Source organism: Acanthaster planci, linkage group LG16 (assembly GCF_054643075.1).
Source record: "Acanthaster planci isolate LZ-2023a linkage group LG16, COTS_SCS, whole genome shotgun sequence".
NCBI classification, from domain to species: domain Eukaryota; kingdom Metazoa; phylum Echinodermata; class Asteroidea; order Valvatida; family Acanthasteridae; genus Acanthaster; species Acanthaster planci.
In genome coordinates, this window is record NC_141792.1 from 13,452,687 (window position 1) to 13,475,549 (window position 22,863).

Genomic DNA, 22,863 nt, shown 5'->3' on the forward strand with positions numbered 1-22,863 from the left:
CATGCATAATTATACAAGTTTATCCATACAACGACTGTACGAGTACAATATCCAATGTTATACAAACGAGCCTGTGCAGTTCATTCGATATGGACGCATTTTATTGATAGTAGCGCCGCCATATGGAACGATTATGATGGCAAAACTATATCATCGTCTTTATTTCGTTAGAACAACTTGTGAGTAAATATTAGTACAAGAATAATACATCTGTCATAATAACTTGTTGAAATTAATCATGAATGAGCTAAATTCTCGTATCTCAAATTTAAATTAAAAAAATAAGGAGGTAAAGTACCGTCGGAAATAAAGCGTACTCAAAGTCTGCCTGATTCCTTTTATTGTACGGTCCGGCGGATATGCCATATTCAAAGTATACACTTCTTTCGTTTACTGCTGTCCTCGGGAAAATTGTAAGCTCTCTGCATTAAGCCTTCAATTTTTGAATACACTGAAATTTTGAATACAATTAAAGTAACGAATTCATATTACTATTAACATATAACGTCTCCCTAACATTCACAAAAATGGTGCCGCGCCGTACACCTTCCCCACTTGAAAGTCATACCACCACATTGCAAAGTTTCCAAGTTTTATTACATCGTCTTGATGTAAGGAATAAATCCATGTTTGTGTAAAAAACAAAACTTAAAAAGACTGGGCTAACACATATTTACTACCTTTAGCCATGTATCGTGGTGGGCTCTCGACCAATAGGAAAGGCAAAACTAAATTTGGTATTTGATATAAATTGTATAATAGAATTGAAATGAACATACCCACGGACCTGCAAAGACTGAGTCATTAACGAATCTATTTCTACATGGTAAAAATCCATCAACTTTTGTGTTCGCCTTAAAGTTCAAAGAACAGTAGAGACGTAAAAGTAGAAAGGATCCCCTTATATCTTCTGGAATCATGCAACTAACTTGAGCACACTGTCAGAAGAGAATATGGACCAGTTAAATACTTACAGTATTTATAATGAACTTTATCGGATTAAGGCAACTTCATTTAATTTACGCTTCGGAGCTTTTGGAGTTGTAAGACTCAGGGATTTAATTCACGGAAGAGCTGAACACTTTAAAACTCGGAGTTTTTGGAACTTAAGTACTGAAGTGGTACTCTTTTGGCAAATAATTGTCAACTTCCATTTTGTGGTAGTCGGTGATGGAGTTCGATGGCTTCGTTAATGGGATGGAGTAGGAATCCAAGAAAGAAATAGACAAGAGCAAAAGCTAGGAAAGGGTGACCAGCCACAGAAGATAAAAGTGTTAATTACAATGTAGATTCATACCAAAGAAACAAAAGGACAAATTGTCTTGATGAGCCATAATTTCTGCGAAAGACGTATTGCCAGCCCAAGCTGGTACGTACTGATTTGAAAGCAGGTTGGCAATTTGCAAACACACAATTTCCGAACTAAAGTCCCTGACCCAGTCATTCGTATTGAAAAGCGAATTTCTGGGAAATGAAAGCCCCTAAACCAGACAACGGTACGTTCTTTGTCTGAGTAATTGCCTCATCCAAAAAACGCTCCTCCAACAATTACACATTCTTTTGAACTGTTAACATTTTTTCAGTTTACCTCCTTCAAAGGCCACTGGAAGAAAAGCAAAGCTTCAAGTCGTACATGCACATTTGAAAATAAAATGTTACGAAACTTACCCCGTTTTTATGAGGGAAAGCCTCATCAGTCAGCAAAAAAGACTAGATTTTTACTGACTATGAGGGCCCTCCTCAAATATCAACAGACGAATATAACAGGAACCTCACGTCGCTCACACGTGAAAAAAAGCTGTAGGCCTAGTCATTTTACCAGGGTGAAGCTTGCTTACAGATTAAAGGCTTATTATGCGGAGTAAGTATTTAATCCAAAAATTCTTCTGTTTCGTTTTTGCTGGGTTGTGGCATACTGAGTGATCCTTCCATGACACACTCTGTGGCAGTATTCTCGTCATTTTTCAGCACACAGTATTGATCTTTAGGGATCGACATCTGCTTCACAGCCAGGCGTTCATCGCTGTGCCAGTAGCCGTACAACAAATAAATTACAATACCTGTTGATTTCAAACAGTGAAATAGCAATTCGTTGATTAACGAAGAACTTATGGTCGATTACTGTGAACAAAATTTTTCCGTAAGTCATCCGCGAAATGTTTTTATCTTGGCTCTGAACGGCAAATAGATGTTCCATCCCCATTTCCCGAGATAAGATCTAAGAATTGACTTGTGATTTGCTTGTAAGTAACTCTACACCGGTCACGGATTCACGGACTCCTTCCAGTCTGCAACAGGCCTTAGTCCAAAAGTGAACAGTTTGTTAATGGTGTCAAGCATACAGCCTATATGTACATGTAGTCACCGTAGGTTTTACTGCCTGGGAAATGAACTGGTTGATGGTCATACATAGAGTACGCCATTTTGGAGCACACTTGCTCTTTCTTGGTTAGAATTTCGATACCTCCTGTAACCATGATGCCAAAGTTGTGTATAAACTCCATCGAACAAGAACATACATGTAAAATATGTACCACTTAGTTAAATTTCAAACTGCAAAAGTTGACAAAGGAAGCAACACTGGCAGTGTGAGAAGTTAAAACTTCTTCTTCTATTTTAAGAAAAAGAAAGTAATCGGAATGAATATCACCGTCATTTTGCAGGTTTCAATATTCCAACTTTCGCTCTGGTCTGTCTTCTACAATCCGTAACAATGCCATTTGTGACAGAGAATGGATGAATCAATGTAAACGGCACTGAATCACTATTTTTAAGGTCTCCCGTCAGAGCGGAGCACGTGTGTTCCACTGTTTGTATACATACCTATGGCCATCCATACAGCAAACCGGATCCAGGTATCCGGAGACAGCAGCAGCACCAGGATAATATTACACAGTACACACAGTATAGGTGTCAGTGGCACGAATGGTGCCTGTTAACGCAAAGAGAAAGTGATTAGGCTAATTACTTCTCCCCTTGGCTCAACTTGCAGAGGTGAGACACAGGGGTCTGTATTTCTTAAAGGGGACAATAAATCTAAATTCATACACTCAGGGGGCAGGCATCCAAGCCCTTCACTTAGATTGGTCACTACATGTTTTCCCTTAGGAAAAAAAGAGTTTACATTCACCTTAAGCTAGGTTTATTTATACAGATAAATGTGAAGTTCACACCCTAGACTCCCGTTAATTTTATATTTTAGGTATCTTACGCACTTTAGTTATCAAATGCGACATAGAAAGGCCCCTCTTTTGGGGTGGGTGTTCGGTTCCATGCAGCTGCACATCTGAAGTACAGTGTACAATACACTTTGAAATGAACCTACCTTGAAGGCAGATTTTGTGTCCACTTGCTCATGGAGACAGATGGGTACGATTAATAGAACAGCCGAGCTGCCCAGGACTATGACGAGCAGGATTACCCACCAGTCTCCAGATTTGATGTTGTCGCCAAAGACGACGATGACAAAGACAGTCGCAAACTGCAGACAGGTGGTGGAGAAAAAACAAACCAGAGGGACGACACCAGGCTCGCAGCGCGCCATAATGGTCAGAAACTTGAACTGATGCCTGAGTTCACCCCCTTGAATTGGTTCGTTCTCCTTGGGGTTTAAAAAGCTGGCTTTATCCGGGACAGTGTTGGTGTCTTGGTCACTGTCCTCAGCCTTAGATGATAATGCGGCTATATCTTGGATCTGATGGGTAAGTTGCGACGGTTTGTATCTAATGACCATGACGGAAGCTGCTACCAGGGTGAATGCCGTTAGAGTACCAATGGACAGCACACTGGACAGTGTGTTAACATCAAGTAATATTGTAAGAATTATAGATACGGACCCAAAGAAGAAAGTTGACACTAATGGAGTATGGGTGGTGGAATTAACGTTGGCGAAAATCTTGAAGAAGATACCATCTGTGGCCATTGCGTACGCCACTCTTGGTAAAGCAAAGGTGGCACTTACTAGGCAAGCGCTCATGGCGCACAGCGCACCCGCATCGACAACGTGCGTCGCCCAATGCAACCCGTGATATTTGAACGGTGTTGCCAAAACGGCACGAAGGTCAATCTCATAGTACGGTACACCCAGGGTTAAACTCATTGACACTAGTATGTAAATTAATGCAGCGACGACAATAGAGATAATGACGGCACGGGGCACACTCTTCTGACTGTCCAAGGCCTCTTCGGCCGAAACGACGATGATGTCGAAACCAACAAATCCAATAAATACGACGGCAGCACCCGACACTGTCGCTCCAAATCCATTTGGGAAGAATCCATAGTCTGACCAGTTTCTGCCGTCAGCCAACGTGAAACTCCCGATCGCTATTAAAGTAACAATGGTCAAATTGACGGCAACAAAGGCTTTGTTGAAATTCGCGCTGGTTTTCGCACCCAACGCTATGATAACGACGAAAACAGCCAGGAACATCCCAGCAACTATGTCTGGATAAGGAGCGAATAGAGGTGACTTCCAATACTCTCCTCCAAGTAAGACCATCCGTGTGTAGTTTTGTATTCGACTGTCAAGCATTGAGTCCAGGTAACCAGACCATCCACGGGCCAAAACTGCACAACATAACAAATATTCCAGGATTATACTCCAGCCAGCGATGAAAGCTGGTAACTCGCCTATGGTGGAGTAAGTGAATACGTAAGCCGAACCGGTTCTTGTGAAGATGCTACCGAGTTCTGCGTAACACAAAGCTGCAAACATGGCCGCTGTGCAGGCAAAAATGTAAGACAGTATGACGGATGGCCCCGCTGTACTAGCAATAACACCTGTCAGAACGTACAAAGTCACGCCCACCATGGACGATATACCAAGGAGTGTGAGATCTAGCGTGCTCAGACATCGCCGAAGTGGTTCGTGTTCTGGGTTTAATTTGACCGTCTTCAGACGCACTAAATTCTTGAGGAAGTACATCGTTGATAAAATGTGACTTGTCAGAGATGCTGCCGAAGGAATCTTGGACCGACGCTTCTCCTGTCTTTCAATCAAGGTGTACACGTAACATCACAGTTTGAAAAAGCTGAAATATTTGTCGTCTTCACACCTTTTCGTCAGATGAGTTGCCTCATAACTTAGCCGTGCACTCTAGGAACCTAGTGTCGACACAGTACAAAGAGCATAATGAAATGGTCATTGTCGATAAAAGTGAACTTGAGCGCTAAAGAAAAACTCAAACCAAAATTCTACACTGAGGAAGTAACTACAAGTACTCTCCGCACTGTAAAAAGCCTTTACTGTTTTACATGTACGTGTCAACCTTCACACCAATCAATATAAAATGAAATACCAAAGTGCCGTCTGCAGTAGTGCACGACGTGATATCGATGCAGACCAGTAAACTACCGATAACAATGGTTATAACATCTTTAGTGAAGAACGGAAACAAATCAGTTGCATAAATAAAGCTCATTTTCACTATAAGCAATCTCTGTTGAGTTCGTGGTTACCGTGGTGTATTCGATGACTTTGAGAAACTTTCCTCTGAATATGATCATCCCTCAAACACCTCCTGGTGGCAATTCATTACTGAAATGATGTCTCCTCTCAACTTCACTTTGAGGGCCCAACTTTCACACACATCAGCAAACACCCTACACTGTAATTGTCATTCTTTTGGGGGAGTACTAAATACGACGTTTGCAGTAACCCCATGTGAACAATATAATGCGCATGAAGAGTTTTGAAAGAACCAGTGCTCCAAGTAGGGGCCTATATTGATTATGGGTGGTTCTGAAAAGAACCAGCGTTCAACCAGTGTTCCACTCGAAATTTCGAACGATGTGCCTGCCTGTTCGTCTTCCGGATGAAAGTTTCTCCAAATCATCGCACCAAGCATCCCTACTGAAGAAATTAAACCACTGGTTCTTTCAGAACCATTACTCGAAACACAGAATGGTTTTATCACACCCCGTACCTTCCGGTATTCCACTTATTTATTTGTTACACCATGGAGGAACGAGTAGACTTTTCTCCGTGGGTTAACCAAACCCTCAACTTCACGGGCCACAAAACCTTACAGACACAAAGAATCTAAACAGATTCCCAGCGTGGTGTGGCCGGCCTAGGCTATTGAATAGGCATGCTTATTGGCATGAAACCATTCCAACTTGAATAACAGAAGGCAAACATACAAAAGAAGGATCTATCCCTCCACAATGAAGTCAATGACGAATGATATGCTGTAAGTTCTGGCTTTAAAAACCAGAAAAAAATTATTCCAACAAAATTACTTACTAAACCGAACTACTTCAGGTCAATATTAATACGACAAACCGGTCCCAATTAATTCCATCGGCAAGCTAAAAAAATCCAAATTCATGTTGCCACTCTGCAGAGTGATTTGACAGCCCGTTCTATTACAGCCATGCAGAAATGATGGGAATAATTCAAACAAACCACACTTCGTCAAAGATACCATGAAGTACCGGCACTCACCTGCAATTGGATGTCAGTTCATGAAAAACGCGTTATCAAAAATTTCGGTTTTAGGAAGTGACAACCGGTAGTGCGCGAGAATATTACAACTGATGCGAAATAGACAGATTTTCGTTTTCACGAACCTACACCCAAAATTTAACTCGTGAAAACAAAACAGGGCCAAAAAAAAGTTTGGAAAAAGTTGACATGAATGTAATCTATGCGTACATGTATTGCATTGCCCAAAATTTAATGAAAAGTCGTTTTAACTAGTGGCATAAAGATCGCTATTCTTGAAAACGTAAATGCACGGAGTGCACGCTTAAAGTGCTGCATTCATGTACCAGGTGCCCGTTCTTGAAAACGAAAAATACTCTAAAATGCACACAAGTTAGATCACCTTGCGCACGACCGAGTGCGAGATTGTGAGAATTTCCAACTCATCAAACTCTCGTAATAGCAATTTCATGGCTTTGAGTTTATTCATTATTTTGAATGAAACCAAAGACGATTGATCAAAGGAATTCGTGAAGCAAAAATCCCAACTTGTCGTGAATAACTTAGCCTCGAACCTCCATATGGCGACAGGTGCATGGGAAACCCAAGCAAGCTTGGGGCTTGCAAAGTACGAAAGTTGATAAACATGCAATACCTCAACAGTTGCGGACGGTACATATGATAATGAACTGAACATCTGGCGTTAACTTTATCTAATTAGGCTTACTTTCCTTATCTAAATTGTGTGTGACACAATCATGTAGGGCCTACAACTGTTAGGTTGAATGCAGTTTATATTTGCTTTAATTTTATAGAGGTTATTCATTACCGGCGCCTCAGAGGCTGCTTTGTTATTTTAATTACAATGATTGCACAACAGGTTTCCTGGGGCCTACCCTACTGATACAAAGTTCTTCCGCCCCCCCCCAACTCACGTATAACCGTTATTCTGATAGTGACTATAATTTGTTATTAAAGTGTAGTTGAGCGAAAGTGGATCTCCGGGGTGAAGGTCGTTCGAGAAGACTCACCTTTGGGGAAACCTGGAAATTGAAACTAAAGGAGCTCATACATTTGAATTTCTCGACATACTCTGCATCTGGAGTATTATTCTTCACAACCATGCTTACCGCAAGGACACTAAATAGCAAATGCAATTGTCTTTGATGTTTAACGCTTGCTGATTTGTAATTGACATTTGATTTGCTTTGGCCAATCGGCTTCACTCTGCGAGTCCGGAACTACATACCCGTGGAAATTCCCCCTTTGCATTGAGATCTTGAACTTGACTTATGTTTTCAGGACCTTATCTTTAAAAAGCTCAAAGCTGGCCAGGAATATTCTGTTAGCTCTACGAAGTTTTTATTGTCATTTGCTAATGTAATCGTCCACGTCCCCGAAAACTGGTCCATTTACCTCTGACCATCAAAGGTCATGCCCTATACAATCCTCAGGGTGTTTCGACTTGAAAAGTCTTCGGTAATGTGTTTTGATTGAGAACCCAAGCCTGATAGTCCTATCACACATGGAAGTTTCAGTGTAGTTTCTGGCTAGATAGGCCTAGTTAGTCCCGATTGCATATGGAGATGTCTTTTTGCTCGATGCACTGCATCATATAGAGGCATGATGACTGCATGTATGATCCTCCAAAGTTCACTAACACACCTCTAACCGGAAAGTATGAGCAACAGACAAACCACAACTTACCCATACGTGAAGATCCTTGTAAGCCGCCTGGCGGCCCCCGCGTACACGCCGATCAACACGGGCAGGTCTGTGAAACATGTCGCACTATTACCGTGGCGTTAGTCGTCTCGTACTGCAGCAACAGACACTCGCGTTGCTCACAATGAAACCCAAAGCGCTTCACAATATGATGTACAATCGTGATAGTATAACGGCATTGTGTCAATACCACGTCCACAATGCCAGTAGATGACCTTTGGCACCCGACTTTAAAGCTCCAACCACTGTGATATGCATTATGGAGTAATTTAAACTTTACGTGAATTATGTCATGCTGGTAGGCTCAGTTAATTGGCACGTCTTAATGGAAGGAACAAAGTGTCTGTGTCGACAACGTAAGGTCCCGGCATATTTTATAGTGCGCATGGACATAACCAGCACTCTCACACGAAGTGGTCCACTCGGATGCCCTGATTCAGTGAAAACCTAATGGGCTTGCTGATCCCATTAAGCCAGCTAGTGCAAGACAGTGATGGGTGAGACAGTAGCCCCTTGTTCACCATGGTATAAGCCGATGACCAGGACTGTTTCAAAGGCTTAACAACGTGCGTTGTCATTTTCACTTCCATCGGACGTGAAGAAGCCTATAAAAACTGAGTGCAGAAAGAACCATTTTAAAACAACTGTGGCGGTTTGTTGACCAGGCTGTCCTCGACCATACCGGCAAAGTCCTTCGCGACTTGGTGCAATGACTCTTTTCCTACAAAATTTGAAACTGTTTGCGTGCCTCCTGTGTCAAGTGAACTGTAATTGTGTAGGTGTCAACAAAAATACCGGTGTTAGCTTTCCCACATGCATGGATTTTGTTGTGCAGTATATTTTTTAAAAATGTCACGTACACATTTGTATGTATTTTGTATGGACCGAACTTTAACTCATCTCCCAGGCTCCCTGGAAAGGGTGCAACAAAGGACCGCCGCATTGAAACTGATTCCAAAAGCCGTCTGTTGATTTTCTATACCTTGGTTGTTCACGTTCGTTTGGCATTAATTGCGCAGTTTGGTTTTGAAAACGTCATGCACAGTATGTATCATTATGTATATAATGTGAATTCAACCCCACTCAGTGGAATGGCAGGGTTTTGTAACAAAGTGCATTGACATGAAGTAGTTGATTCAAATTCACCACATGCACTACTGTCTGCCTTTACATGCAATGGGTCGGTCTACATGTATCGGCATATATTGATGCTAAGCCGAATGGCCTGGTGTTTGGTATTTGCAAAATGAAGAATTTCTTTGACTGTGTGATTTTTAATTCAAATTTACTTCTGCACAACGCGTAGGCCTAAACCATTTTAATTACATGCAGTGGAGTTTGATTAAAACAAGATTTCTGAAATTCATTGAGAGGATCTGGTACTTTTTTTGCAATTGGAATTAAGTGTTCCAGTTATTTCACTGCCATTCAGGACATAGCAACCCACGTCTGGAGACGAAACACATAAAAGTAACGAAAGTAAAAAGAAACAAACGAACAAAAAAAACCCCCTCAAATTACCGTAGTTTTGGTTTCACAGCAAAAATCGAATCGTTTTAATACTCCTCACTATTTTGGTTTCAAGAAAAAAGTCGTACGATAAGGTAGGGTCCCGAAACAATTCCTATTTCTTTTACACAACAACTACAGATTAAGTTTTCTTGATGTTCGAATATTTAATGCCTTCTTTCAGTTTAAAAGTTAATTGAGTCAGGGACCTTCTACGTGGTTTTCTAATTAGTAATAGGCCTACATTGCCTCCCATGATTATGCCTTTAATATTTCTGCAATATCGATTTCGTGTAATCGAATCTATTTAAAGCTATACCTATAAGCAGCAGACCATCTGCCATATGTTATGCATTTGTGTTGTCTAGGAAACAAAAAACAGGTTGAAATCAACTAACAGCTACTCATTTGCATAATCGATTCATTGGTAGTCTGGGAACCAACGCGTATTTCATCTTTTACATTTGTGAAGGGTGTGGCGTGGTGCACAGAGAATTGTGGGTAGATTTTGGTGAGTTTATTCCCCCAACTCGGAAAAATTTCACGTACGACCATAGAATGGAACGTTCCACTTACACCCTGAAACAGAATTTTTGTTTTCATATTTTAGCTGAGCTGTGTGTTGGGTTGAATAATTCAACGACGCCGTGGTCGGCTCAAGCAGACTCAGGTGTTGAATCACTGAAGGTCAATCAAGGCAAATTGTTGACCAGAAACCAAGATGCAACAGGTCAGAAGATACACTGGATCATGAACGATAGTGTTGGCCATGCCGCCTTGCAGTGAATAGGAGCAGATATATGCTTCTTGTAGCTTTCGAATAATGATTCGATTTTAAATAGATTAAGAATTTAATTGCTTCAGTATTGCCTTGTTAGTTTTCGAGTTTGTTCATTTCCATCGTTTGGATCATAATCTGAATACTGTTCTGTGGACCTAGGCCTACTAATAATGTATTTCCAACAGAAATCATGGAGCGCTTTGATGAAAGGACGATGATGGTGTATTACACCTGTTGATCCCAGTACGATCTAGGCCATTCAGTGTACTCACTTCCAGGCACACCGAGTTTTCCCACAGTTCGTTTGTCTACCTGTTGTCCCATGGATATGGTTAAGCGAGCAGCGACAATTGAATATGATTGACAAGCTGTAAGTGAATGGGTACTCCCATTCTCCAGAATAATGGGAACTTACTAGCAACACGTCCAAGGAAAGGTCACCATTGTTCACTGAGAGGCAAACAATAACAAACTTGTTTTTGGAATACCGAAGTTGACTGTTATCTTTAATCGATGACGCAGTGGTTGAACAAGCAGCAGATGTCACCGATTGTTTGCTTTCGAGTAAAGAATGAGAAGGTAACAAGTCTTTTAAGTTGAAGTCCTTTCCACTTCTATCTCGGCATATTAAAACTACTGCTCGGTAGTCATCACCAGGACGTTGAAGTACTCCGGATCTGGATCAAATACCGCAAGCCACCAAAGTAGGACTGCTTGTCTTGTTCATTAAGAAAACAGTCCACCGTGTAAGCCTCTACGATCTGTTTAAAAAAGCTGCAATTCACAGGACATGGATCCTTAACAACACTGGAACAAGTACTGTCTTGCAAAGCAACGAGGAATGTTCTGCGGGAATCTTCAGAGTGAAGGAACTCCTCAGATGCAGCAATATCCAATGAGTGTCTGTTATTTCCTACAAATTCCAATTGGATTAAGTTAAGATGAAGTTCGTAGTAGGTGTCTTCGTTTTCTATACCTTAGTGAACGCAAAGGTATTAGTCTTGGCACAGTCGGTGTCGGTGAATTTGAGGGTCGTTACACCTGCTTTCGAGGTAAGGTTGGGAAGTGAGGCGAGACTACGGTGTAGTTTCATCGGCGTAAGCCTAGCCCAAGACCCTGTAGTTGAATGGAGAACGCCGAACAAGACCCTGGTTTGGAATGGAGTGTCTTTCACCAACAATATAGCCGTAAGTCAGCTGGCTTTGGACCAGGCGACAGGTGTCATTACTCAGCACATGGATATTTCTCGTCTCAGACTGAGCGACACTGGTACCTATATCTGCAATGTGCGATCCCTCAAAGATGGCGGCGGGAGCCGCATTGAAGCCACAGACAGCGTCATCTTGAATGTCACAGACACTTATTTTCCGACCAGTCCTCCTGTTTGCAACCCGAGCGGCGAGGTAGTCGTATCCGTCGGTGATGTGATCCCGCTGAGCTGTAGGAGCGATCCAGGCCGCCCAGCGGTGACGATAACTGTGCATCGATACTCGGAGGATGTCACCAATACGTTCGTTGCCACAGAAACCAACGGCGATCTCATCAGGTCTTCAGATCTGACGGTAGGACTTGAAGATGAAGGTGTGACCTTAATATGTACCATCACTTCACCGCGTTACTTCCCAGCGTTGAAGGAATCATGCAGCATTGGCCCTCTCATCTTAAGCAGCGTTGAGACCTCAGCTGCGCCCCAGCATTCTTCTACCATGGAAACATCCTCGGGGTTAACGACTGCAATCGATCTTATCTCCGAGTCTTCTCCTAGCTCTCAAAACACTACTGTAATAGCCCTTGCTTCTTCGCTCGGTGTGCTCATCACACTATGCATGATAGCGTGTCTCATGTTAACCGCTCCTGCAGGGATGTTCAGCACTAAGAAAGCAAAGTCGTCTCGATCCTCCTCAGTCGCGCGTGTTCATCCCAAATCCAACGAGTATGACGACCAGCGCGCCATGAGTTTGGAAATCTTCACGACACAAGAGGGCGTCACAGATTATGCCTACGCAATCACAGATATCGATGATGGCAAATCAGTCTCGGATACCTGCAGCATCCCCCTGTACAGTGTGGTCATGAGCCCAGCTCAAAGCCAGATCCCAAACGATTCTACAAGTCAGGAAACGTCTGCGATTGTCGCTGATCAGGAAAGCCCCGTTTCTGATCAGGGAAGACATAAAGTCGTCACAAAGATGGAGAAACCAGCGACGACCTCCGCGTCCGCTCAAGATTTGGACGGATTTGTAACCGTCACCGATCGGGATGTATCGCCACTCTCCAGCATGAACACAGATCAACCTCCGATGATCCCAGATCATGAGATACCAGCAAATGTTTCAGCAAGTGTTTCACATCAAGGAAGATCACCACGTTCGCAGCCTTCGTTACTGTCACTACCACTTCGGCCTCCACCACCACCACCACCACCGCCGCCACCGCCGCCAATATAGCGCCCCCACTGTTCCCATTGTAACAAATAACATCAGCATGCAGCCGTTGTCGATTAAATTACAGTTTGAAACTTCATTAAAAGCATAATGTTCAAGAGTAGGCCAAGGCTAATAAATACGCGTGGTCAACCCGGGCTCTACCTAAAGCGAAGCCGGAGAGTAAACATCAAAACAAGATAGTTAACGTTTGAAAATTATGAAAGATTCAAGAAATACTTTTTCGGTTTCACGAACATGCTATTTAATACTGGAGCATTCATGGTTGTGCTTTTTAACTTATACAAAATGATATTACAAATAGAATGAAATCTGACAGAAAGATAACTGGCGGATGCGATTTAAATGTTTGTATCTTGTATCTTCGGATAATACAGTTTAGTCAATTTAAAGTAATCCTAGCCATCGCTATTTCACACAGCATGTTGCATATGATATTTTAATTAGATCATGAATACTATAGTTATTGCTTCTCCTGTTTATGAAATTTTGGGAATCTCTATAGGCCGTTATTAGAAGTTTTGTACTGTAAGTGAAATCCAACAAAATATCACTGTAAATTAATAACTACTAAGTGATAACACAACACTTTCTTTTTGCGAGATAACGAAGCATTAAAACAAACGCCAATACAGACTTTAGTGTTTTGATTGCGAGAATGCCAGGGGTATGAATCCCCTGGGGTGGACTACCGGGGTGGATTATTGGATCATCGCTCCAGTTTTTTCGTGGCGAGAAAAAGACGGATTACAAGGAAGCTTTAAACTTAACAACCAAAATGTATCCAATATTACTGAAAAGGGAGAACAAAGTACAGAACCTTTAAATACGCTGTTTTCATATAAGATTAGGGTTTGAGTAAGCATAAAATATGCATCTGTATCACGAACAGCGCCTCCTAGCGTCATGTGATGTCCAGCAATCCCCCTTCAAATTTCCACGGCCGTTCATGAAATATAAGTTATCCTCCGTCCCGTGCACATCAAACACTGTGCGAGAGTTTTAAAGTTTCCCGACTGAAGTACTGAAGTCAAAACAAAATCTCAAACTAACAAATTTTTTTGATTGGAGATAAGTTTAACACGCTAGTAATGTTCCGTAGGCCTAACATAGTTATTCGATCATGATCCACACAACTTCATGACAATGCTAAGGATTCCCGCATGCGTATCCATGCCCACAATTTCAGACTCCTGGACCTTCTGTCATAATTGTGAGCGCATAACAGCACGTGGTCATTGGCTGCTGTTATTCTTGGATCGTGTCGACGTCAGTCCCAATTTAGTAGACTTGTCAGTAATCCTTTGAGCTTCTCTACGGGTTGAGGTACTAAACATCTTCTGATGGTGTGTATGAAAACAGTGTGACCTTACTTTTGCCTATGGGCCTCTAGCTGGACCAAGAGATGGCGCTATTCATTTATTTATTTATTTTTTTTGGCAACGGAGTTTCCTTTGATCGGAACTGAACTTTGTTGGTAGACGAACGACTAGAAAATGTATGACGTCGCATCGCTACCAGTAAATTGAACACTCCGGGCTAACGTGGCTCTTTTCAACCGACGAGGGGGTGATTCTGTGCGAGGCGGATAACTATAGCACTAACGAGAATACTATCGCTATTGCAATGACTTCCCACTGCAGTAGTGCGTAACGCCCATAGGAAGTAATTTGATTCTTAAAAATGCCAGTATTGAGAGGCGTGGCCTCTCATGCGAAAGGTTCGGTTAATAGATGCTTCTAGTGCAAGCGAACGGTTGTACAGTACGTATAGAGGCTTTGCGTTGTAGCCATCTTGCAGGGCAGTTCTTTTGTTTCACTGGAAACCTCTTTTGTGCATACCCACGTGGAATAAAATCACTGACAGTGCAAGATGGCAGCCATGCAAACCCTTTATAGACATATCAATCTGAGATACTAGTGAAACCTACTGTCACATTACTCAGCAGTGTTTGGATTCCAACTTTGCTCGAAAATAAAATAAACAGGAAATAAAGTAGTTTCAATGTGCGTTTGATTTGCAGACTCGAATTCCTCACCCGTTGACGTGTTTTGACAATGGCAGTGACGCAGTTTGGTATTGCTCATACGGTACTATTATTGGCAGTCCATTCAATGCAGTTGGTCTCTTACATTTTTGCACGTAAAGCCCGCACGCGGAAATAATTTTTGTGAAAATAAACTGCGTACACTAAACCTGATTGCCTGTTGCACGTAATCCATCTGCAGATTTACGTATACTAGGTACATGTACTTCTTCACATCTATCTCCAAGAGGTACAGGTCAAGTGAATACTTGATAGTGCAGAGAAACACAAGCTGTTTCTAGATGGCAATGGGTGTGTAATATTGTTCTTGTGAGAACAACCGTGGCTTTGTTGATTTTTCTTCAGTGTATTCAGGGGCGGATCCATGATTTTCCAAAGGGGGAGGGGGAGACGTAAGCTAAAGCAGCAATGGTTTTATGCCTACGAGAGCGTAGCGCGAAGCCCTTACAGCGTGGGGGTCCGGAGCCAGTTTGGATCCTACACGCTCTGTGGTGCAATAAGGCAATATTATATGACCCTTTTTACGCCTTTGTCACATTTATGGGGCTGGGTCCTCCCTCTTTTTTCTTCCCCTTCCTTTTTTCGTCTATTTTTATTAATTTATTTTTGGTGAGGGCGGGGGTTGAAAAGTTTTAAATAGGCCTATCTGTTCAATGCCTCATTTTCATGTTTTGTTAGGTACTTAGGTACCGTCGTGAGGGTCGGCTGAGCTGTTTCAAAATAACTTTAAATAATAAATTAAACAATTGCTAAAAATAGACGATTCTATAAGAAACAGAGGAAATCAGCGAACTGGCGGTCTCAGAAGGTGAATGCGTAGTATTAGTAGCTCAAGCCATGTAATGCAAGGTTTTAGTGGGTCCAAGCACAGTCTAAACTGTGAATATGGGAATAGCTGACCCCGAATACGATAATTCAATTACATGGATATTCACTCATGCACCGATCCGACATACTCGCAATATTGTGCATGCCTACCCAAACTCATCTCACAGTTTACTTTATGTAAAGATGTTGTCTGTATGTTGCAGTGCGTGTGTTGCGATGCGTGGGCCGGACCATTCTAGGATCTACTTTTGCGTAAACTCAAACATCTGACCCGCGGCATAATATACAATAGGAACAAAGAGCCAGACATAACCTTTTCATTATTGAAGTTCATTGGTGTATAAAGCCGGCATCCCGAACTGTACACGGCCAAAAACGTATTTTAGAATGACAAATGACCCCACACGGAACGTGTTACTGTTCACGCATAACTATCTTTGCTGTACTGTAGGTCTACATGTACATACTTCTTCAAAATTTATCCGCATTGTTGGAATCGGATTTCAGCAGTTCTAACACCGAAGACACAAAAATGGATCAATTTTTCACATTTTGGTTGCTGTGGATTTGGATGCTTTGGATGCCTGTCGGTTCAGAACCAAATGCCACTGCGTGGATCGTAACACCGGAGAGAGATCAGACGATACGTGTAGGTGGGCGGGTTGAAATGAGGTGTGTCGCTACAAACCTGAAGGAAAATCACCTGGTGGAGTGGGAGACAAAAGATCCAACTCCGATATCACTGAGATGGGGTAACCTGACTAATGTGGGACGTGATCCCCGATTCGTGTTTGAGACAAAGCAGACAGATATCGGAGAAATTACTCAAGAATTCAACATCACTAACTTACAACTGACAGATAGCAACAAATATGCTTGTAATGTCAGGGAAATCTTACAAAGCGGAGGAAGCGAGATTATTACCAACTCCACAATCAGACTGAGAGTGTATTCGTCCAAGGAGTCTTTCCCTATCTGCTCCCCTGAGGGACCCATTACAGTAGACAGTGGAACACAGCTAAACATGCAATGCTCATCCGAAGTTGGTAACCACCCAATCATGATTTCTCAAGGATCATTGTACACGTGGTCAACAGGAATCACAAATGGTAAATCGTTCAGGTCATTAAATTTAACAGTTCACACTTCCAATGACAATCTAGCATTCCAATGCACTATTTCATCTGTGATGAACAATTCCCTGACATATTCTTGTTTACTTGGGCCAATTCAAGTACTCGTCGAGACTGACTCTATTACAGGAACGACAACCGAGGAAACTGGATTACAGACGGAAGCTAATTACCCATCTGCACTAGTCACGGCCCTAGCTGTAGGTGTATCAGTTGGTGGAGCAGCTGCAATTCTGATTTTGATTCTGATTTGTCGACATCGAGGTCTCCGTGTTACTAAACGCACCTCTTCCAAATCAAGCACAGAGCTGAACTCTAACCCAATCATTAGCGCACACACGATCAGTCAGTCACGCGTCTACGAAAACGCAGCACTTGACTATCAAGATGATACCCAGGATTATGAGCAAGAAACCTGCCGCAAACCGAGCCAGGCTAGGATAAATGTAAGACCAGAACCAGAGGCAGGCGTCCTTTATGCTCGCCCATCACCGTCAGCCAAGCAAACTCCAACCGAATACACCCCACCTGTGTATGCAAAACCAAACAAACCACAAGCACCAGTGGACGCAGTGAGTGACCAGTATGACGAACAGAGATACAACAATCCTGTATTTGATTCTGCGGATCCTGACAGTTTCACCGCACCGTTGGGAGAAAGATCCTCCGCAACTCTCAAACCAACTGCTTTCATGGTGCCACCTTTCACTAAAACTCCTATGAAACCACAGCCCTACAAACCCAAAGGCCAGCGTGCTAGCGATCCTCATGACGGCACTGCTGACCATCAGGGTAGAGGGGAGTCAACTCGACCCAAATCGACCCCATCCCTCCCACCAACCGATGTCCACGCCCTTACAGCCAGTGAGAACCCCTATGCTGTGCCCTCATCGCCCGGTGGAATGACAATGTACACTGAGGTCTCAGTTCCACAGATCAAGACCAGCACCGATCGTGACACGCCATCACTACCAGATCACCTCGTCTATGCTGACTTGAACTTAGAACCAGACTCATCTGAAGATGTCGGTCAGCCAGTAATCTCGGAGGAGCCAGTGGCTGTGTACGCAAGAGTTATGAAAAATCGCCCCAACTCTGAGGAGACGATGTGACTATAAACTGATTATATTTGTTTCATTGTAGAAGATTATACATGTACACCGTGTAATTACTTCTTCATACTTCATTCTCAACGTACGATAAAGCCACGGTTTCAACTTTCAGGAAAACTCTTCCAATCAACACAGTTGTGATTCGACAAAACACTGTTGAGGCTTGTAAATCCTGCTATTGGATAGCGAGGTTATCAATCTCTACATTTTTATTGCAACGGCCATTACGATCGTTTGTACATGTACTTTAAAGAGTTTCGCCTTTGCTCAAATGTTCTTATTTAGCGTGTACATTGCCCACTTTACTTACCGTTAAGCTTAAGATCTTCATACGCGTATGAATATACATGTATACAGAAACTACGCTGAATGCGTACATGAGCTGAATCGGTTTTGGATAAAGTGTTTTTAACACGCTGTATGTTTCTTTACATGAGCCTATAATATTAAGCCTGGATTTTACATTTGTTCTTTCTCAATAAGTCAATTAAAGTAACAAATAGACGTTAGACGTTAATAAAGTTTGTAAGTTATGGCACATCGGGCTAGACATGCAGGTAAAATTAAACTGAATAAGAATAAGTCAGGTGTATTTTTATCTATAATTGGAAGATTTAAACCGACTGCTTTTACTCAGAAATATGAGAGACATATACGCAATGCACTAACTGAAGTTAAATAATAAAGGAAAAGCGGAGCCTATGGTGATCAATCTGCTACCACTTTATAGTGATGGAAGGTGGAGGTTTATGTGAATATTTCTACTCAGTCGCTAATAAAATAATGCAACATTTGATAAAACAGCAGCTATAACTGTATACACCAAAGCCATGGCTATGGGAGAAAAATAAAATATGTGGTCACCAATATGAAAAGCCACATCAGCATAATCACTGAGGAGATTGGAATACAGGCAAATTAGGCACAAGGGTGAATTTCAAGCAGAACAGGTTTCAGTTTCAGGCACGCAGACAAAAGGTAAGCAACTGACTAGACAGCGTGAGACATAGTGAAAACCATGTATGTTCTATTACTACTGCAGAACCCACGAAATATACACAGAATATGAAAGTGGGATTGCAGTTGTGCTGCAAGATTCCAACTGATAAGAAAAGTACTGGGCCAGAGAGTCATCAGGCTACTTTACATTTAATCTGCAAGATTTTAAGAGGTTTTGGGGCACGTCCGTAGCGTACGTTAAATTTCAAAGATGCAATACGCACAGGATGATGGGATTCCATTTGTTAGGCCAGATTCATAGTTATTTGTAGGTTCTGATCACGGCTGACCCTGGTTAGAATAAAAATTCGATGAATGAACTCTGCTGAATTGTGTCTGTGTCCATGTTCAATCATGCATAAGACTCGCTCACACGGAGAACTGAAGTGAGGCAAAACCTCGTATTGCAGACTACACGGGCCTTCATCGCACAGAGCTGCATGTGTGTTATGACTTTTGCCATAGATGAAAATGATTCAAATCGGACTTCAAAAATCCTCCTTTGGAAATTGACCTTAACAAGGTGAAGAGCAGAATGGATCACGTCTCATTGCGTTTGTTTTTACTTTGTGTGTTGCATTCGTTGTATTTTAACGGACTCCTGATGAGGGTTGTCAGTTCAGAACCCTTAGCAACTGCGTGGATAGTCACAGCCGAGAGAAATCGGAGAATCGGTGAGCGGGTTGAGATGAGGTGTGTCGCTACAAACCTGGAGGAAAATCACATTGTGGGCTGGATGGCTCAAGATCCATTTCCGGTATCACTGAGATGGGGTAACCTGACTAATGCGGGACGTGATCCCCGATTCGTGTTCGAGACAAAGCAGACAGATATCGGAGAAATTACTCAAGAATTCAACATCACTAATTTACAACTGAAAGATAGCAACAAATATGCTTGCAATGTCAGGGAAACCTTTCAGAGCGGAGGAAGCGAGATTATTACCAACTCCACCATCAGACTGAGAGTGTACTCGTCCAATGAGTCCTTTCCTATCTGCTCCCCTGAGGGACCCATTACAGTAAACGATGGAACACACCTGACTATGCAATGTTCAGCTGATATAGGTGAACCCCGAATTGGGATTTTTCAGTCAGGGCTACCGCAAGCGATGGCGTCCAACTATTACCTATGGTCATCAATAACCAGCGGTGGCATATCATCTAGGTCACTGGATGTTATTGTAGGTGTCACTGATGACAATCTTAGATTTGTTTGTACTATTTCATCGATGACTTTCCATGGTGAAACGCATTATTGTATAATTGGACCCATAAATGTGCGAGGTGTGTTACAATCTCCAACTACCAAAGATACAACACGAAAGCCAAATCCCACGACAGGTCTTGTCGAGTCATGTCCCCTGGCTCCATGGATTGCTGTCTCCGTGGTTAGTATCGTCCTCCTTGTTCTGTCTTGCATCATCACCCTCCTTCTAACCCTTCAACTCTTAAAACAAAGACGGCTCGTCAATAGTCTGATTGCGAGAACCAGCCTGCAGATGCCTATATCCGATCCATACATGGAGCTGAAACCGACAAATGACAGTAACACAGCATACACAGAGCCGGTTACTACAGGACCGACCAGTACACGACATACCTACTACAATACACTTGACATTGAGAATGAAAAGATAGCAGATGACTACGAACAACCTGAGGACAAATATGAAGCAGTGGGCGCTCCAAAGAACGATGAGAACAAGATCTAAATCCGTCAAACATTCAAATGTTCATTGCTCTTTCAGTGTGTTTTGGAAGTAGAATTGGATACTTGACGTGAATTTCAATGACCTCGAGGACTAACTCTTTTTTATTTCTATACATACAATTGCTACTTAAATTAAAGAGTGTTTGGAGTTTTTTCTTTTACGCTTTTAAGCATAATCCCAAGTTCTTGCTCAAAGCAAAACAGTTTGGTAATCTAAGGTAGATATTGTGCAACACGTCCCTCAATATCCAAATCTGCCTAATCTGAAGGTTTTGGCAACTCATTTTGGCTCAGACTTGTGCGGACCTCCTTCAAACGTACGGGTTATATCGTAGAAATGGTTCCGTGAGTTATTGAGAAAAACACACATTCCAGATTTTAAAATATACCTCCAAGTTGACGTCATTGGAGTTTGCACCGTTCGGTAAAGGTCTTTGGTAGACGATTCCAGTGCAAAATTCACATCATACAACTCCAATCATTAATCGCTGAGAGGCGTGGCGTTTATCCCAACACTTGATACTTTTTCTTGCGCTTAGTATGGCTGTAAATAGATGACTACAGGAGGTTTCATTTATATCAATTTCATCGCTCTATACTTTCAATGCTTCTGTATTTGTCCAAAGTTGAGAAAAAATATTACCAGATCTGTATATATCCACAACTCTAGCTTAAATGTAAATAATGTGAACAACGCGTTAACAACTATTTATATAGCAATTTGAACAGTTGAACTGTCCGTTTATGTATTCCTTTTTCAAAGAGTGCATCCTATCCACATGAGCATTACATTTCAGTGCGTATAAACTCCGAGTACTAACTCACCTTAAGACAAATGGTTTTACGTGGATTACTTTTATTTTTTTTAAATGTTGTTCCTAGCAAGCACTTTTTTTGCATTATACACCGAGAACCTAGCGCCTCACTGAATTCATGCATTTTAAATTTTTGTGTGTGAATATTTCGCCATCAACATCAGGACTGTCTAACTAAATACATTATCAAGGAAATAGTGAAATCATAGTGATTGGGGGTGTTTAGGGGTTTTTCCCCCGATGTCCCAGACTAACCCCGTCTTGTGATTTGGTTGACCCTTATTAGAATATGAAAGGTGGTATTAGGTTATATTTCTTTACTCCATTGTGAATGCTGCTCAGTTTTCAAAGCCTTCTCATAGAAATATACATGTGTGTTTAAAAAGACATTCCCCACACGACACCGTTTGCTCCAAATGGATGTTTTTGGTACTTTTTTTTTATGATTACATGAGAGTAACCCTCCAACTTTGTATCAAAACGTAGAAAAAGAATCCAAGGCTCACCTTTTCATGCTATGTATGTGGTGTTCACGCACGCTGCATGACTGCCACAGCACAACCAATAGTGACTGCATGGGTCTTAACACCAGAAAGAGGCCATAAAAATAGGTGGACGGGTTGAGTTGAGGTGTGACGCTACAAACCTGGAGGAAGATCACATCGTGGAGTGGAGGACTCACACCCGATAAGAACACTGGGATGGGGCAACCAAACCCTTGGAGGAATTGATTCCCGATTTATGTTCAAGGCTAAACAGACAGGGATTGGGAAATTACTCAAGAATTCAACACCACTGATTTGCAGAGAAGTGACGAAAATAAATACACGTATGTCTTTGATGTCAGGAAGCCTCTGCAGAGCGCAGGAAGCATGACTCTTGCCAACTCTACCATCAGACTGTGGGCGTACTCACCTAATGAGTCCTTCCCTATCTGCTCCCCCCGGTGGACCCACTTCAGTAGACGTTGGGACGCAGCTAAACATGCAATGTTTATCAGACAATCATAATTCAGAAATTACAATTTCTCATGTCCAAATGTTATAATTGGAAATCATCAATTGTCGAAATCATTCAGGTTACTAGATGTGATCCTTGATGTTTCCAATATCAATCTTACATTTCAATGTTTCATTCCATCCTTGACCTTACCCAGTACATCCCATTCTTGTGTCATGGGACCCATAAATGTGAGAACGAAGGATGGAATCGATACAGATATTGCCATGATAACAGTTGATCCCACTCCTCCGTCATCTAACCTTGATCCATGGATCACTGCCCTCGTGGTTTCTCTCACCCTCCTTGTATTGTCTTTTATCATCAACCT

The 22,863-nt window shown here is 42.1% G+C and overlaps 2 protein-coding genes and 1 pseudogene across 2 annotated transcripts; 2 read left to right on the top strand and 1 right to left on the bottom strand.

Moving 5' to 3' along the window:
- Positions 1-74: 74 nt before the first annotated feature.
- Positions 75-9,240, bottom strand: LOC110979136 (cationic amino acid transporter 4-like). Its single transcript, XM_022234696.2, has 4 exons — positions 8,135-9,240; positions 3,326-5,106; positions 2,824-2,932; positions 75-2,060 (listed from the first exon to the last, which is right to left on the bottom strand). Exons 2-4 carry the CDS (start codon positions 4,925-4,927, stop codon positions 1,870-1,872), a joined length of 1,902 nt encoding a protein of 633 aa, XP_022090388.2. The 5' UTR covers positions 4,928-5,106; positions 8,135-9,240; the 3' UTR covers positions 75-1,869.
- Positions 9,241-10,736: 1,496 nt separating this feature from the next.
- Positions 10,737-12,925, top strand: LOC147796528 (uncharacterized). Its single transcript, XM_087147616.1, has one exon. It carries the CDS (start codon positions 11,384-11,386, stop codon positions 12,887-12,889), a length of 1,506 nt encoding a protein of 501 aa, XP_087003742.1. The 5' UTR covers positions 10,737-11,383; the 3' UTR covers positions 12,890-12,925.
- Positions 12,926-16,970: 4,045 nt separating this feature from the next.
- LOC147796529 (uncharacterized) lies at positions 16,971-22,580 on the top strand (annotated as a pseudogene).
- The last annotated feature ends 283 nt before the right edge of the window (positions 22,581-22,863 follow it).